This window comes from Tupaia chinensis, unplaced genomic scaffold (assembly GCF_000334495.1).
Source record: "Tupaia chinensis unplaced genomic scaffold, TupChi_1.0 Scaffold000392_1, whole genome shotgun sequence".
NCBI lineage: Eukaryota > Metazoa > Chordata > Mammalia > Scandentia > Tupaiidae > Tupaia > Tupaia belangeri.
The window spans coordinates 327,399-343,089 of NW_006159894.1; the positions used below are offsets into that span (position 1 = coordinate 327,399).

Sequence of the window (15,691 nt, forward strand, 5' to 3'; positions counted from 1 at the left end):
TATCTAAAGTAAATTATGCATAAAGAAACAAGTCATGATCTTTCAGCATTAACATGAGAAAACCACCTGGGAACCATTTGGAAATGCCCTATAAATTCCTGGTCTAGAATTACTGGAGAGTTTTTGATCTAAGCAATAGGTTAAACAAACCCCCCAAACCCTAGAATAGCCAAAGCAGTCATCTGTTTTGTGATTCATCTGAATGTCAAATGACACTCACTTGTTGAAATCACATTTCAAGATGCTATTAATACCAAAGACAAAAAGAAAATTAAAGCTCATACTTATATTTTACATAAGCTAGTAATTAAAATAAATATGTTCAAAGGCTACACCATATGCCTCAAAGGTAGTATTTTGTTTAACAGTGAGACTTACTTGTAGTTGTGAAGAAGGCTCTGAAGGCAAGCTTTGGGAGGACCTGCTCCGAGGTGGTGGCTGGGGTGGGGTTTCCAAATTTGGCTGGGGGCCAGACTGAGGCAAAGGTGCTACGGTAGGGACAAGAGGTTCCTGTAACTTATGGGAAGATGGAGGCAGAGAAGGCTGCAGAGGAGGAAAAGCCTGAGGCTTCAGTGGCTCAGGCAGGAGAGTTGAACCTAAAAAAAAAACCAAAAACAAAAACAAGGATTGTCAGATACTAGGTATATTTTAGAAAACCTTTTTTTTTTCTTCCTTCTTTAATGAAGTGTTAAGAGGACATTCTTGGGATCAGCAGATGGCGTTATGTTGCTGGACTCCCACATAGTTGACTGTGGTTCTGGACTGGTGACTTAAAATTCACGCCAGGTGTGAGTATGAGTATGCCCAAAATCCCAAGAGGAGAATGGAGGAGAAAGGATTGTGGTGTGGCCATCCTCCTGGGGGATGACCTTTCTGTCCCTGTCTCTCTGGCAAGCACACATGCTCTATAGCAAAAATCTCTCTCTAAAAAAAAGAGGACATTCTCATTCTCACCACCACCACCCCAGAAGTAGCCTCATTTCTTATATAAAGGAATACATTGTGGAAGGTGGGAGATGACAGAGGCAAAGGAAAGGTGAAAAGAAGAGATATAGAACAACTGGTGTTTCTACCAGTCTACCTTTTCTAGCTTCCGGTGGTTTGCTTTGGCTTTCAGGAGTTGGTCTTCCGGCAGATGCTCGAGCATGGCTCTGTGGAGCGCTGATCACTCCAGCACGGGGCGGGATCGTCTACAGATGGGAAGATGACACCCGAGACATTTCCTTACTCTCCAAAGACGAGGTTCTAGAACTGCTTGGGCATCTCATGTACTCTCCTCTCTGGCACTTCCCCTAGTCCTGTCACTTTCATTTCTCTCTATCTGTAGCCATGTAATGACAAATTTAAAAATTTTTCTTTTTATTTTTGACTGTTTACTGTGTGCTGGAGCTATGTCAGTTAAGCACTGTATAGGCATTTTCATTTCATCATAAAAATACTCCTCAGAGGTAGGTATTATTTCATCATCCCTATTTTAAATTAAGATGACAAAATGCAGACAACTTCACCAAGGCCACCTAGTTAAAAGACAGAGCCGAGATTCAGACTCAGGTCTGATGACCTACAGAGCTAGGATTCTTGACTATGTATGAGACTGACTTCATGGTGGAGACTGGGATGATTTTAAAATACATGAGGAGAAAGACAGGAGAGGACTTACAAACATTTGTAGAAAAAATGTTATTAAGAGTTTATTTTTGGGTCAGCAGGTGGCATGGTGGTTAAGGTGCTGGAATTCCCACATGGCCGGCCATGGTTTGAGTCCTGGCCCAGGCGGCTTGCTTTCTCACTCTTCCTCTCTCTCTCTCTTTCTCTGGCAAAACTCATGTGAAAAATAATATCAACAATAATAATAAATAAATAATTCTTTTTTCTAAAAAAAAAAAAAAAAGAGTTTAGTTTTGGGGGCTGGCAGGTAGCGTGGTGGTTGAGTCACTGTACTCCCACATGGCTGACCAGAGTTTGAGTCCCAGACCTGGTGGCTTTCTTTCTCACTTTCCCTTTTTCTCTCTGTCTCTTTCTAGACAAATTAAAACAGTAATAATAATAATAATGAATAAAATAAAGTAAAATACTTTTTAAAAAGAGAGTTTATTTTTGGTGGGACCAGCAGGTGGCATAGTAGTTAAGGTTCTGGACTCCCATATGTCCAGTTGCAGTTTGAGTCCTGCACCTGGCAGCTTGAAACTCATGCCAAGTACATGTGTGTGCATGCCCAAAATCCTAACAGGAGAATGGAGGAGAAGGGATTTCTTGCTTTCTGTCTCTGTCTCTCTGGTGAGTGCACACACCATAAAAAAAGTTTATTTTGATGCAAAAAAATATTTTAAGGGACCAACAGTTGGTGTAATGGCTATGTTGCTAGACACCCATGAAGTTGACCACAGTCTGAGTCCCAGACCCAGTGGCTTAAACTCACGCCAGGTGCATGTGCATGCATGCTCAAGATCCTGAGAGTAGAATGGAGAAGGGATTGCAGCATGGCCATTCCCCTGGGGGTGATTTCTCGCTTTCTGTCTCTGTCTCTCTCTGTCTTTTTGGTGAGTGCATGTGCCCTATAGCAAAAATCTCTCCAAATTTTTTTTTTTAAATCCATGCATAATTTTTTTTATAATATGCATTTTCATGAATTTTTGAAGACCTTCTCATATACAATTGAGCAAGTAAGAGATTTTAGAAAAAACACATCTTGAGATTTATTTTTAAGCACAGATATAAAATTCTTGAACTAATCCAATATTCCAGATATAAGCAAAGATGTATCAGTGAAAAATATTTTTCCTATTTTCACTTCATTTATTATAAGCAAAAGTTAATATGAACTCTTAACCTTTCAAAAACCCTGACCTCCCATTCCTTGTAGTATTAAGCAGACTAAAGAAAATGCTTGTGGGAAGGTGTGGTAGCAGAATCAGTGAATAGCAGTTTTTCATTTTTTGCAAAAAGGAGAGTGAGGAAAAGATCTTAGGTATATTTTACACGTATTTTAATTTGGGGTGTAACATACATAGAAAAGGACCTTCTGATTATTAAGTAGAGAATACTACAGAAAATAAACCCCATTTCTATCTTCATTAGAAGTGATTTCTTAAGTTCTTGCAACTAAATTTCTGATTAGCAGCCATCAACCCTAGTTCCCCTCTTTGTTATGGTCTCTTTGCAACCCAGGCTCTATAAGACTAGCCGGAGTCACTGATTATTGGTTTCCGTTTTCTCTTCCTCCTTTTGATTACCTATAATATCCAAGAGAGGATTTTCATTTGGGTAAATCATTAAACGATTATGTGTATAAGAGCATATGTATAAACATGCAGAAAATCAGATTCATATGATAGCGGAAACCCTGCAACATCATCTTCTCTATTTTTAATACTTTCAAAACCAGTTTTGGGAACAGCAGTTGGCGTAATGAATATGTTGCTGGACTCCCCTGTGGTTGACCACGGTTTGAGTCCCAGACCCAGTGGCTTAAACTCATGCTGGGTGCGTGTGCATGCATGCCCAAGATCCTGAGAGGAGAATGGAGGGGAAGGGATTGCAGCGTGGCCATCCCCTCCAGGGGAGTGATTTATTGCTTTCTGTCTTCTCTCTGTCTTTTTGGTGAGCACACGTGCCCTATAACAAAAACCTCTCAAAAAAAAGAGAGTAAAATTTAAAAAAATATAATAAAACCAGTTTTAGTATACTAACTCTATCATAATTTTTTTCTGAAATCTAATTGAAATCCTTCTTACTAAAGGTATATATACATCTTCATTTAATTACTCAGATAATATAATGAAAAGCTACCCAAATATATCACTTCCTTGGACACTGAGTGAGTCTGAGATAATTATGTAGTGATCATAATTATTTTGACTATATCACTTTTATAAAAATGAGAAGTTTATCTAGCTATCTTTGAAGAGTATGCTAAATAATGTTAGAGCTGAAAGTACTTAGAGACAGATGATCAAGTACCATTCCCTCATTCTAGAGTAGAGGAAAATGAGGCCTACGAGAGTCACATGATTTCTCCCAGGCAATGGAACGGACTAGTGGAAGATGGCCATAGAATCAAGACCCCCTGGCTCCCAGGTTGGGTTTTACTTACCGGTCTGGCAGCACTGTATCCAGAAGATCCTGGGCCTACAAGTCCTGCTTGAGGTGAAGGCTGATTGCGTCCTAGGATAAAGATATCACACCATATACTTAAGTTAAAAAAAAGTAAAAAGAAACAAGAAACCATATAATTATATTCCAAGCATCTATTTTGTGGTCCATTTTTTAGGGTAAGTAGCTACATTTAAGTGCTTTTTACCTATATTATCTTTCCGTGTTGTTCCAGGGCTTTTGGGTGCTTTTTGAAGCAGGAAGGGAAAGAAATTAGTTATAAACAAACAATCAAGCATATTACATAACATCAATTGGCAGTCCTGTTTCACTACCAGCATCAATGGGGACATGAGATGGTAACAAAACAAAGTACTTTGCTTTGGATAATGATGAAGGGTATTATTGGTCCTAAATGAAATACTCATAAAAGAGAAATTAGAATACTCAGAGATCTTTATAGGACACAAGTGTGGCCCTCAGCCTGATACTGCATGCACGGGGTCACTCTCAGATGACATTTCCCACAGAACTCTCTCCCATGAACCTTCAAAACATAAGACCAGCTGTGTGTGGACACAAGATGTGGCACTGCTGCTCCTCAGAGCTGAGCAAACAGCCCCTGAGCAACAGACAGGGCTGCATTTTTCAAGCTACTCAAAAGGTTCCTGAGAGCACTGTTTTAGGGCTTCATGCTGTAGATATCATTGTGGATAAAGTATCTCATGATGGGATCTTTCAAATTTCTGTAACAAAATCCTATGATTAAGGGAGAGGGCAGGCATATGTTACTACCAAATACCTGCCTTGTGAAAGACTTAAAATATGGTTCAAACTCATTAGAAAGACAGTAGAAAGATGAAATTAAATAAATCAGTCTTTAGGAGTAATTTAGGAGGAGGAGGGAGTATCACTGGCAGTATCTTGGATTTATTCTCCTTTTTAAAAAAGAGATTTGGGGCCAGCAAGTGGTATAGTGGTTAAAGTGCTGGACTTCCACGTGGATGACTATGGTTCAAGTCCCAGACCTGGAGGCTTGAAAATTATGCTGGGTGCATGTGAATGTGTGCCCAAAACCCCAGGAGGAGAATGGAGGAGAAGAGACTGAGGTGTGGCTATCCCCTCTGGGAGAGTAATTTCTCACTTTCCCTTTCACTGTCTCTGTCTCTTGTTGGCAAGTGTATATGCCCTATGACAAAAACCTTTAAAAAAAAAAAAACATGAGAGAGAGACAGAGAGATTCAAGAACAATTGCTACATGAATTACACTGGCCCTTTACAAATTATAATCTTAACAGCTTCTAGTCATAATGGTCTTTTAAATAAATCTAGCTCGGTACCAATATATCTAAAAACACCTGAACCATCTAAAATCACCATCAAAATACTATATTCTTGGATCTGAATTAATAGGATTTAATTATAATTAGTAACTTAAAATTTCAGATTACAGTCCTTTACTAAACCTTTTTTTGGTTCTGAAAAGAAATTGAAGGTATTATTTTTAAGCAGTAATTTCACAACCTACAGATATATAAAATATGTATAAAACTACTGCAACATAAAAAACTTCAGGGAAATTAAACTTCATTAGGAACTATACACAACAGAGAATGAGAAGAGAAAAAATACAATGTATACATAAGGAGAGGGAGGGATTATTTACAATTAGACTAAAAATATTTGGTATGCCTTTAAACACTGGAGGGGCTGACATTTAGAAATAAAATGAGAGAACCACTTCTATAACGCAAAAGTCTTGTTACCTTCCATCTCTCTCCTAGCTACCCCAGGACTGGGAGGGGCTCCAATACCTTTCAGAGAAAGAACAGAAGCTATATATTGTTCAGGGCCCACAGCACAGAATGAAAGGCAGGCACACAAAACAATTTCTGTATAAATTTACTTTTGCAAAAAGGTTCTTCTATTGCTTTACACTTCTTCAAAGGTATAAATACAAACCTAAGTGACATCAGATGCCTAGCCCAAACCTCTGTCTTCCCTTTGCTTAAAAAGAATAGCAATGGGATGACAGTTTTCTTTTCATCTTTTGAGATTACAAGTAGTAAGGAATTTATTTATAAGAAAGCCTTTGCTTTATAATCATCTCATTCCTTTGTCCTAAGTTAAATCACTAAGAAAAGCTCAGTGAAAGGGAAAAAAATTGTTAGTGAAGTTTCAACTTAATTTCAAATTTCTATGAGACTACATTAGTTTCTCAAAAGTTAGATTTGATAGACTATTTTTAAAGATTCTAGGGGTGAGAATGTAGTGTGATGGTTAAGGTGCTGGACTCTCACATGTCTGACCACAGTTCGAGTCCCAGACCTCGTGACTTCCCGCTCTCCCTCTCTCTCTCTGGTTAGTACACATGCCCTATAGCAAATCAAAATAAAAATAATAAAATTAAATATTCTTTTTAAAATTTTTTTTGGAGAGGTTTTGCTGTAGGGTGTGTGCACTTGCCAGAAAGACAGAAAGAGACAGAAATCAAGAAATCACTCCTCAGGGGGGATGGCCACGCCACAATCTCTTCTCCATTTTCCTCTCAGGAGCTTGGGCACGCATGCACATGTGCCTGGCGTGAGTTTAAGCCACTGGGTCCAGGACTCAAACAGTGGTCAACCACATGGGAGTCCAGAGACATAGTCATTACACTCACTGCTGGTCCTTAAAATTAAATATTCTCAAAAAATAAAAAAAAAAGAACTCTAAAAATACTATAATGACTTCCTCCACACTTATTGCCTTGAAGAACCTTTGAATAAAATGAACTATGTTGCATACACTGTCTACAAAAGATACATATATCTTTTATAAAGAGGGCTTGCTCTGTGGCCCAGTGGTTAAGGAATGTGGATCCCACATGGCTGAGTGCAGTTCAAATCCTGTCCCTGGTAACTTGGAAAACATACCAGGTGTTTGTATGTGCATGCCCCAAATCCCAAAAGAATGGAGACATGGAGGAGAATGGATTTCGGCATGACTATACCCATGGGGAGAGGTGTTTTCTCTTTTATATTCCAAGCACAGTGGGCCATGGAATATTAAAACTGAATTTGCAAAAGCTCTTCTAGGAACTGTAATAACCTGCCTCATCCATTCTTGAGAATTAGATTAAGTAAAATTGTCAGATATATGCCTCCAGCTGAGCTCTGTGAGAAGCTTTCATGTAAACGAAACAAACTGCATTAAACAAAAAGCAATCCATTTGTGAATCAAAATTTCCTTATTAAAAAAATGAAAATTATATATTGAATAATTTCTGTATAAACAAATGAGGCATGACTTTCATGACAAGCTATAAATACACATGAACTGAAAGATATATTTCTGATAATTATTATAATTTTAAATTGCATCCATAGGAAACTTTGCTAACCATAGGGTTTTCCATTAGAAAAGAAATGTACTACAGTATTACTAAGTAAATACTTAAGAAATGTTTTCTACTCACTATATCTGAATCCCTTTTGAAATTAATACAATGGAAACTAAATCTTTGTAACTAAATCAAATATATATTAATTATATATAGAATTAAGTATATAAGTACAAAAATAAATCAATTCTAATTTTATATGTGTATATATATATATCAATAAATAAATGTAAAATATACCAGAGGGCTCGTGTGCTCACCAGAGAGAGACAGAGGGAAAGTGAGAAAGTACTCCCTTTGCAGCATGGTCACATTGCAATCTCTTCTCCATTTTCCCTCCTTTTGGGATTTGGGGCACACATACACATATGTCTGATGTGTTTTTCAAGCTGCCGGGTCTGTGACTTAAACCATGTAGTTGGCCATGTGAGATTCAGCTGCCTTAATTACCAGGCCACAGACTGCTGCCCCAGCTGAGTGTACTTATACAAAACAGTGTATCAGATCTGAATGATAAGTTCAACTATATCTACCTGGAAAATGGAAGTCCTTGTTAGCTCTATTCACATATAAAGCTAAACTCTTCATTTTTTACTTAAAAGGAATATAATAGAAGTTTGGAATTACTTTAAACTTAGAGTCTAAGTGTCATTTTTTTTTCAACTTTCATCAAACCAAAAATGTCTTTCAGTTGGGGGCTCAAGCTTCAAAACATCAATGAACTGAGATTCATACATGATAACAAATGTAAAAGGTTACCTCCAAATTCTTTTCTAGCAGGTGCAGGACTCCTAGCCCCTTATAGTTCATAAGAAAATATGCAGCAAAAAGGAAATGAAATCAAATAAAGAATTGAAATGTCAAAGATATACTATAGCATTCAAAATGTCAAATATTACATAGGAATTACATATTTGCAACTAGGTACTTTAGAAAAGCTGTTATCCAATGCATATACTTATAATACTTGAAGTAACACTATATATGTTTAAAAGAACATTTAAACAAATATATAAAATCCTTTATTAAATAACATATATGCTTTTCAGTTTTACAGAAATTAATAAATGTAGTGATTTAATGCTTCTAAAAGCCAGAAGTGAGGAATTCTTTGGGGGGAAAAAAGAAGCCTGGTTTTGCCCCAGGACAGTTTATATGCATAATTATTCAATATGTCAAATGGGCAAAAACAAAATAAACATCTCTTATACACTGGTAAGAAGGCAGCTATGAAAAAACACATTAAGAGAAATCTACTTGGGAAACACTTTTTATCTTGTTATGTCTGTCATGCCTACCATGTTCTTAAGAGAAAAGCTCAAGTAGCAACAGTGATAATAAATAAATAAATAAGTAAATAAATAAATAAATAAATAAAATCAGGGTCGGCAGGTGGTGTGGTGGTTAAAGGTGCTGGATTCCCACACGGCCAACTGTGCTTCAAGTCCTGGATCTGGTGGCTTGCTTTCTTGCTTTTCCTTTTTTCCTCTTTCTTTCTCTGTCTGGTCAAATTAAAAATAATAATAACAAATGGAATTGAATAAATAATTCTTTAAAAAGAAAGAAAAAAACAATAAAATCTAGAAGCTATAAATTTGAAAACAGGCAAAACATTTAAAATAGAGTGGAGGAGGGACCAGCAGATGGTGTAATGGTTATATCACTGGACTCCCACATAGTAGACCATGGTGTGAGTCCTGGACCCAGTGGCTTAAATTTATGATCATGCATGCCCACGATCCCAAGAAGAGAATGGAGAAGGGATTGCGGCCATTTCTTCTGGGGGGTGATTCTTCACTTTTTGTCTCTCTGGTAAGCACACATGCACTATAGCAAAAATCTCTCTAAAAAACAAACCACCAAACAAAATAGAGTGGAGGAGACTTTTCAATGTACCAGAAATGGAAATAAGCAGCTTGTTACCTGAGGGTGGAGGTGGTCTCTGTGGGGGAGCTGGACGTGTGGGAGGAGCGACTGGGCGGGGAGGGGGTGGCCGCTTGGGCTCTAAAGTCTGGGAAGGTTCTTTCTGCTGCGGCTGCACTGCTGGCTGAGTGTCATTAGGAGAACCTAAAAAAAGTATATCAGGAAAAATGATCAGGTTCCAGGTGATGCTGGCACTAAGAAATGTTCTATTTTGCTAATTTTTCAAATGTGTACTGGAGTGTAAAGAAGGGTACACATTTTCAGCATGGTAACAAAAGACAACCCTTTGGTACCCTGGGAGCAATACTGCCACTTCCATGCTGACTTCTTACCTAGGCCAAGGTGCTGAAAGCTGATTATTGAGTGGCCCTATCAAGATGGCATAAAATAACTGTTGAGTTAAATGATTTAAAGTCTGCCGGCCAATAGAGAGAAGAAAAAGAAAAGCCCAAGTAGTAATGAATTTTTACCATAACAGTAGAGAAATAGTGACAATAATGGTAAGTTTCCTTTCTACTAAAAGATTACCATCTATCAACTTTCCTCTTGTGTATGCAGAGAAAACAGTGTACGCTTTAGCATATGACTACAAAAGCCAAACAATAATAGCTCTCTAAAATCAAATACTTTGGATAGAGAGGCATATAAACTTTCAAATAAAATGCATACTCTGTGAACTTGGAGGTCCAGGAGTTCTTGATGGTGCTCTGCTTGGTCTGATGGGAAGGGATGGCACAGGACCCTCAGCTATTGTAGGTGACTGGCACGGACTGGTGCGGGGTGAAGAGCTTGGAGAAGTGCCAAGGCCAGAACTTGAAGATGGCTGGAGATGCTGAGGAAGAAGCTCCTCCACTTCAGCACTATAGTCATCAACATCACCTAAGGAAAAGTAAGATTTTTTTTTTCACCTGATACTTCAAAGAGTTAAAATACTCAAAATAAACATGGTAACATTATGACACTGCAAAACATAATGGATTAAGCATCTAGGCATGTACAAAAATCTATAGAACTAGTATAGAACAAGAATCAATACAAATGCTTTTACAGAAAATGTAAAGGTATCTATAGACTCAGAGCAGCAGGATGTTGGGGTGACTGACCACTGGCTGGGTTGACTCATTCCACTGAGCAGCTATTGCAGTGCTGGCTGACCCTGCTTTCCCTCCAAACATGTCTACTGTGCTCTGCAGAATAGCACCTAGGCACTCACCTGCCCCAGGGAGGCCCACACCCTGATAGCTAGCAAGCTCTCAGGCAGCCACCTGCCCCTTCTGACCCCCTAATCCCAACACAGACCTTCTTTGTTTTAACTAAATACTGGTTCTCCCCTGAGGTGGTCTCATGCCCACTTATCTCAGGATTGGTAAATGGGACCAAGGTGTCCCTTGCAGCCCAATTCCAGACATTAATCTTACAACCCTAAACCAAGTCCCATTTATCTGAGGCTATGCCATCAGGAAATTATGTAAGACTCTACCCTCATGTGCTGCAGTAACTGACAACCTCCAGTCTTCTGGTCACTCAAATCCATTCGAGGACTAGGCAGCGAGATGGTAAGTTGGATTCTACCATCGTTCTCTGTGACATCTATGTGGACAACCTGTTCCACAACCTAAATGCCTTCGTCATTCTTACTGAGACCTCCACTTGTAACAGATGCATTTCTCAGAATAGAAATAGTCATCTCACTCATTCTAGCCATCGCCCCCCAGCCTTCCAGTTTTCTCCCATAGTTTCGCTTTCTCTTTGACTTTATCAGGATCCAGGGCTCAATCCCTCTCATTTTAACCCAGTTCCATTTTGCTTTCTTCTGTAACTAGCGTCAGTCTATAGTTCTTCACCTCAGTCATCCCCATACTTGACTGTTATTCCATTGCAAGTGCCTGGCAGAGCCCCAGCTCCTCACCGATTCCACTGTTCAATCTTCCTATACTTGCACTTGGGTTGCTGAGCATGGCTGCTGAAGGAAACCACACCAGCGTGATGGCTCTGGTCACATTAAAGGTGTGGTGTCATCTCTTCTGGGCTCCCAAAGCTGCCTGACAGTCCGATGATTTCCTTGGCTCTCCCTTAACCCCTTCTCCTCAGGAGCTTTACCTCAAAGCTTCTCAACTCTCCTCAATCTGTGAATTGTCTCTCCTCATGCAGGCGAATGTCTACACCTAACCTCTGTAGAGAAAAAAGGTCTTAGGATAGGAACCCCCCCCCTTAAATGACCTGCCTCCACGTCTGATCACATAGCGGCACTTAGGTATCTGTGGACTGAACAAATAGGGTCCTACCCAGCCCAGTTTTCTCAGAGCTTTGCTCTATTATTCTGCTCTGCCCTTCCTGAAGATCATCATCCCTTTCCTCTCTACCAGGGCTAAGCCATCAGCACTAAGCATTCTCAAGCCTCTCTCATCTATACAACCATGTGGGCCAGGCCTCTGGCACAGCAGTTAAGCGCTATACACAGGAAGCTGACCAACCAACCAACCATGGTTTGAATCCTGGCTCTGGTGGCTTGAAAAACATGCCAGGATCATATGTGTGCATTCTCAGAACCTTAATGGGAGGGAGAAATGGAGCAGAGAGGACTGCAGTTGACCACACCCCATACGGTGTGCTTTCTCTCTCTTTAGCAGGCATGTGTCCTCTAGCAATTAAAACACATGCGCGTGCTCATCTCTGGAGCAACTTCCCTCTTCTCTTTTCCTCCAATCTTAGCCAAACTTCCTCAGAGCTGTCTACAAACTCTCTTTCCACTTCTTTGCTTTCCCTCCATACCAATTTACCACCATCTGGCTTCATTACTTCACTGAAATTACCCTCATAAGTGTCACCAACAGCTCCCTCCCTGTTGTTAAATCAGGCACCTTTCAGTCTTGTTTTTCCCCATCTCTCTGGTAGAAGACATCACTGATAATCCTTCACTGGTCCTTTTTTCTCTTGATTTTAAAGCCACGAAATTCTCTAGGCTCTTTGCCATTTCTATCAACAGTTGCTTTTTCTCCCCAATTTTCCTTTCATGGATAGTTTCTTCTATCTTTTTCAAAAAATTATTTATCTGATTTCCTTTATTATTATCATACTTCAATTTGACCAGAGAGAGACAGAGAAAGAGAAAGAGGGAGAGAGAGACTGAGAAAGCAAGCTGCCAGGTCTGGGACTCAAACCATGGTCAGCAATGTGGGAGTCATGTGCCTCAGCACGCCACCTGCCTTCTCTTCTGCCTATCTCTAACCTCTGTGTTTTCCATATTCATATTTAGGACTCTGTAATTTCTTCGTATCCAACTGTCTCTCTTTACATAATCTTACTAGCCAAAGTAATAAATGCCACAGCGCTGCCTGCCCTTATAGCTGCATTTTGAGCACACAGCTCTCTCCAAGCACCAGACCCACATATTCCACAGCTAATGCCTCGATCCTACTGACAACACAGACATCTCAAAACCAATGTGTTCAAAACAGCATTTACCTTCTATTCCACACTTGCTCCTGCCCTGCATTTTCCTTCATGTACGCCCTTGCAAACACCCTTGCACAGTCAATAGCTTCCCTTCTCTCCTTCAGTCCTATATACACGCCTTCTTCCCGGGTCATTTGCTCTATAGCATTTAATCCAATTCTCCCTGAGTCTTCAGATCTCAACTTAAATTTCAATTCCTCTAGGATACCTTGCTCATCTTCCCAAATCCAAGCTAAGCAACTTTCTTATGAGTTTCCACTGCACTGTTCATTATCACATGTACGTTACTTTACTATAATTGCTTACCTACTTGTGTGTAATAGTAAGCTGTGAGCTCTGGGATCACAGCTAATGAGTTTCCAGCATTGAGTATGTACCCAGCATATACAAGGTACTAAATAAACATGTGTGAATCAAGTAAACAAATAAACAGAGAATGTAAAAATGACATAATCTATTGGGTTGCTGGAAAAGTCATGATGCATCTTTGCAGAGAAAAACGTAGAAAAATAATGTCATGACTTTTCTGATGATCCAACAGCAAGATGTTTAACTCTTTCTTTCTTTCTTTTTTTTTTTTTTGTTGTTGTTATTTTATTTTATTTTTTTTCCATAAGGGTATATGAACTTGCTGGAGAGGGACAGGGAGAGGGAAAAGTGAGAATCACTCTCTACTTTTCTCTTGAGACCTTGCACAGGCACAAACATGCATCTTACATGATTTTCAAAGCCACAGGGTCTGTGACTTGAACCACGGTCAGCCATGTGGGAATCCAGGGCCTTAACCACCACACCACCTGCTGGCCTCAGATGTTTAACTTTTAAATGTGATATCCAGCTGTACAGGGGATGATAATATGATGTAGTCTCATTTTATAAAGTAAGGTATGCATTTTAATAAAAATAATATGCTAGAATAATTATGTATATTTTAGCCACACTTATAGAAATTATTATATCCTGTCCCAAATTCTAAACTTTTTTTTTTTTTTTTTTTTTTTTACTGCCAGATGGCATATGTGCTGGCCGGAAAGGGAGAGAAAAGAAGCACCCTCCAATGGGACATGGTCATGCTGCAATTTTCCCTCATTTCTCTTTCCCATCAGGATTTTGGGAGTGCATGCACATACACTCAAACCAAGATTCGAATTCCTGTTGGCCATCAGGGATCTGGTTCCAGTGCACAGTGCTGAACCACTGAGCAACAGAACCAGCTCCTGAATTCTAAACTGTAAATGGTTACATTTTTACAGATGGCTTCAGTTTCAAATGTAAGCTAGCTACTGATACTTTGAATCTTTTTAAATTACTTTGAAATATAGCCTATTCTGTAGGGAATATTTTGAATTCGTTTCTGTTGTTAAAATACACTTGAAACTTCTTTATTTTTATTTATTTTTTTAACCTTAATTCTAATTATTGGGACCAAACCACATGTCAAAAATATCCATTTATGCTTTCATCACACAAGAATATAAACAAGCATTTATAACAGTCTTAATGGCAAATACATTTAAAGTTTTAGTATAAGCAAAATAAACACAATATGATACAAACAAACTCTAATTCAAGTTGCTATTTGTGTTTCAAGAAGGAGAGGGATAAGCTTAGACAGGAAGACCTTACTGATGGGAAGGAAACTTATCCAAGATGTAAAAGTCAATTTGCTCAAAGAACAAACCTTCCATGTCGAAATCGGCTGTCACCTCAGCATCTTCACCAAGCAGGGTAGAGCTTGTTGAGGATGGCAATGTAACACTGATTTTCTCTAAACTCATTTCTTCTTCCAAATTTTTGATCCAGTCTGGACTTTTTAAAGTAATAGTTACAGTCCGATTCAATAACTAGTTGAGTAAAAAAGATATAAAATTAAAATTCATTGACATACAAATGAACTATTTTGGAATAAAGGAGCCTTAGCTGTACTGTGCAATGGTATAATTTAGTTAGACTCAATTCAACACAATTCACTGGCATACACTAAATTTTTAACTAGTTTAGTGGTTGTTTTCAATTCTTCCTTTAAAAGCCTGTAGCGCAACCTTTCTTTCCTCTTTCCGCCATCTTGGAGCCCGTGGAGGCCTGCTGGGAACAGGACTTCTAAAAGGCAACTGTGTCTGGAAGGCTGTGGTCCAAGGCCATTTTTGCTGGCTATAAGCGGGGCCTCAGGAACCAAAGGGAGCACACAGCTCTTTTTTAAATTGAGGGTGTTTATGCACAAGATGAAATGGAATTCTGTTTAGGCAAGAGGTGTGCTTATGTGTACAAAGCAAAAAGCAATACAGTGACTCCTGGTGGCAAACCAAATAAAACCAGAATAAGCTGGGGAAAGGTCACCGGTACCCATGGAAACAGTGGCATGGTTTAAGCCAAATTCCAAAGCAATCTTCCTGCTAAGGCCATTGGACACAGAATCTATGTGATGCTGTACTCCTCAAGGATTTAAAATAATGAAACGTAAATGAATAAAAATGGGTTTGTGTTGGGGGGGAAAAAAAGTCTATAGTGCTAGGGCCGGCAGGTGGTGTGGTAGTTAAGGACACTGTACTCCCACATGGCTGACCACAGTTTGAGTCCGGGACCTGGCAGCTTGCTTTCTCACTTTCTCTCTCTCTCACTCTGTCCTTTTCTGGGCAAATTAAAATAAATAAATAAATACATAAAGTAAAGTAAAATAATTCTTTAAAAAAAAAAGTCTGTAGTGCTAATGAAGAGGTTTCCCCCCACCCCCTTTCTTTTAAGGTTTTTGCATTAGGACACATGTACTTGCTGGAGACAGAGACAGATGAAGAAAGTGACAAATCGCCCCCCCATGGGGACAGCCAAATTGCTATTCCT

General features: G+C 39.1%; 1 protein-coding gene and 1 pseudogene across 15 annotated transcripts in view; one reads left to right on the top strand and one right to left on the bottom strand.

Annotated features, from left to right (window-relative positions):
- SYNJ1 (synaptojanin 1) overlaps positions 1–15,691 on the bottom strand; it is a 107,943-nt gene that overhangs the window by 9,856 nt on the left and 82,396 nt on the right. For 8 of the 15 annotated variants that reach the window (XM_014589909.2, XM_027773953.1, XM_027773952.1 and 5 more), the window contains 9 exons: positions 14,535–14,697; positions 10,067–10,276; positions 9,398–9,541; positions 8,234–8,272; positions 5,859–5,906; positions 4,301–4,339; positions 4,094–4,164; positions 1,082–1,190; positions 379–596 (listed from right to left, as the gene is read on the bottom strand). In XM_014589909.2, the coding sequence (XP_014445395.1) occupies positions 379–596; positions 1,082–1,190; positions 4,094–4,164; positions 4,301–4,339; positions 5,859–5,906; positions 8,234–8,272; positions 9,398–9,541; positions 10,067–10,276; positions 14,535–14,697 (1,041 nt within the window). The remainder of the gene's footprint in view (positions 1–378; positions 597–1,081; positions 1,191–4,093; positions 4,165–4,300; positions 4,340–5,858; positions 5,907–8,233; positions 8,273–9,397; positions 9,542–10,066; positions 10,277–14,534; positions 14,698–15,691) is intronic. The other 7 variants (XM_027773956.1, XM_027773955.1, XM_027773965.1 and 4 more) reach the window with 4 other exon arrangements.
- On the top strand, positions 14,973–15,299 carry LOC106735441 (60S ribosomal protein L35a pseudogene; annotated as a pseudogene).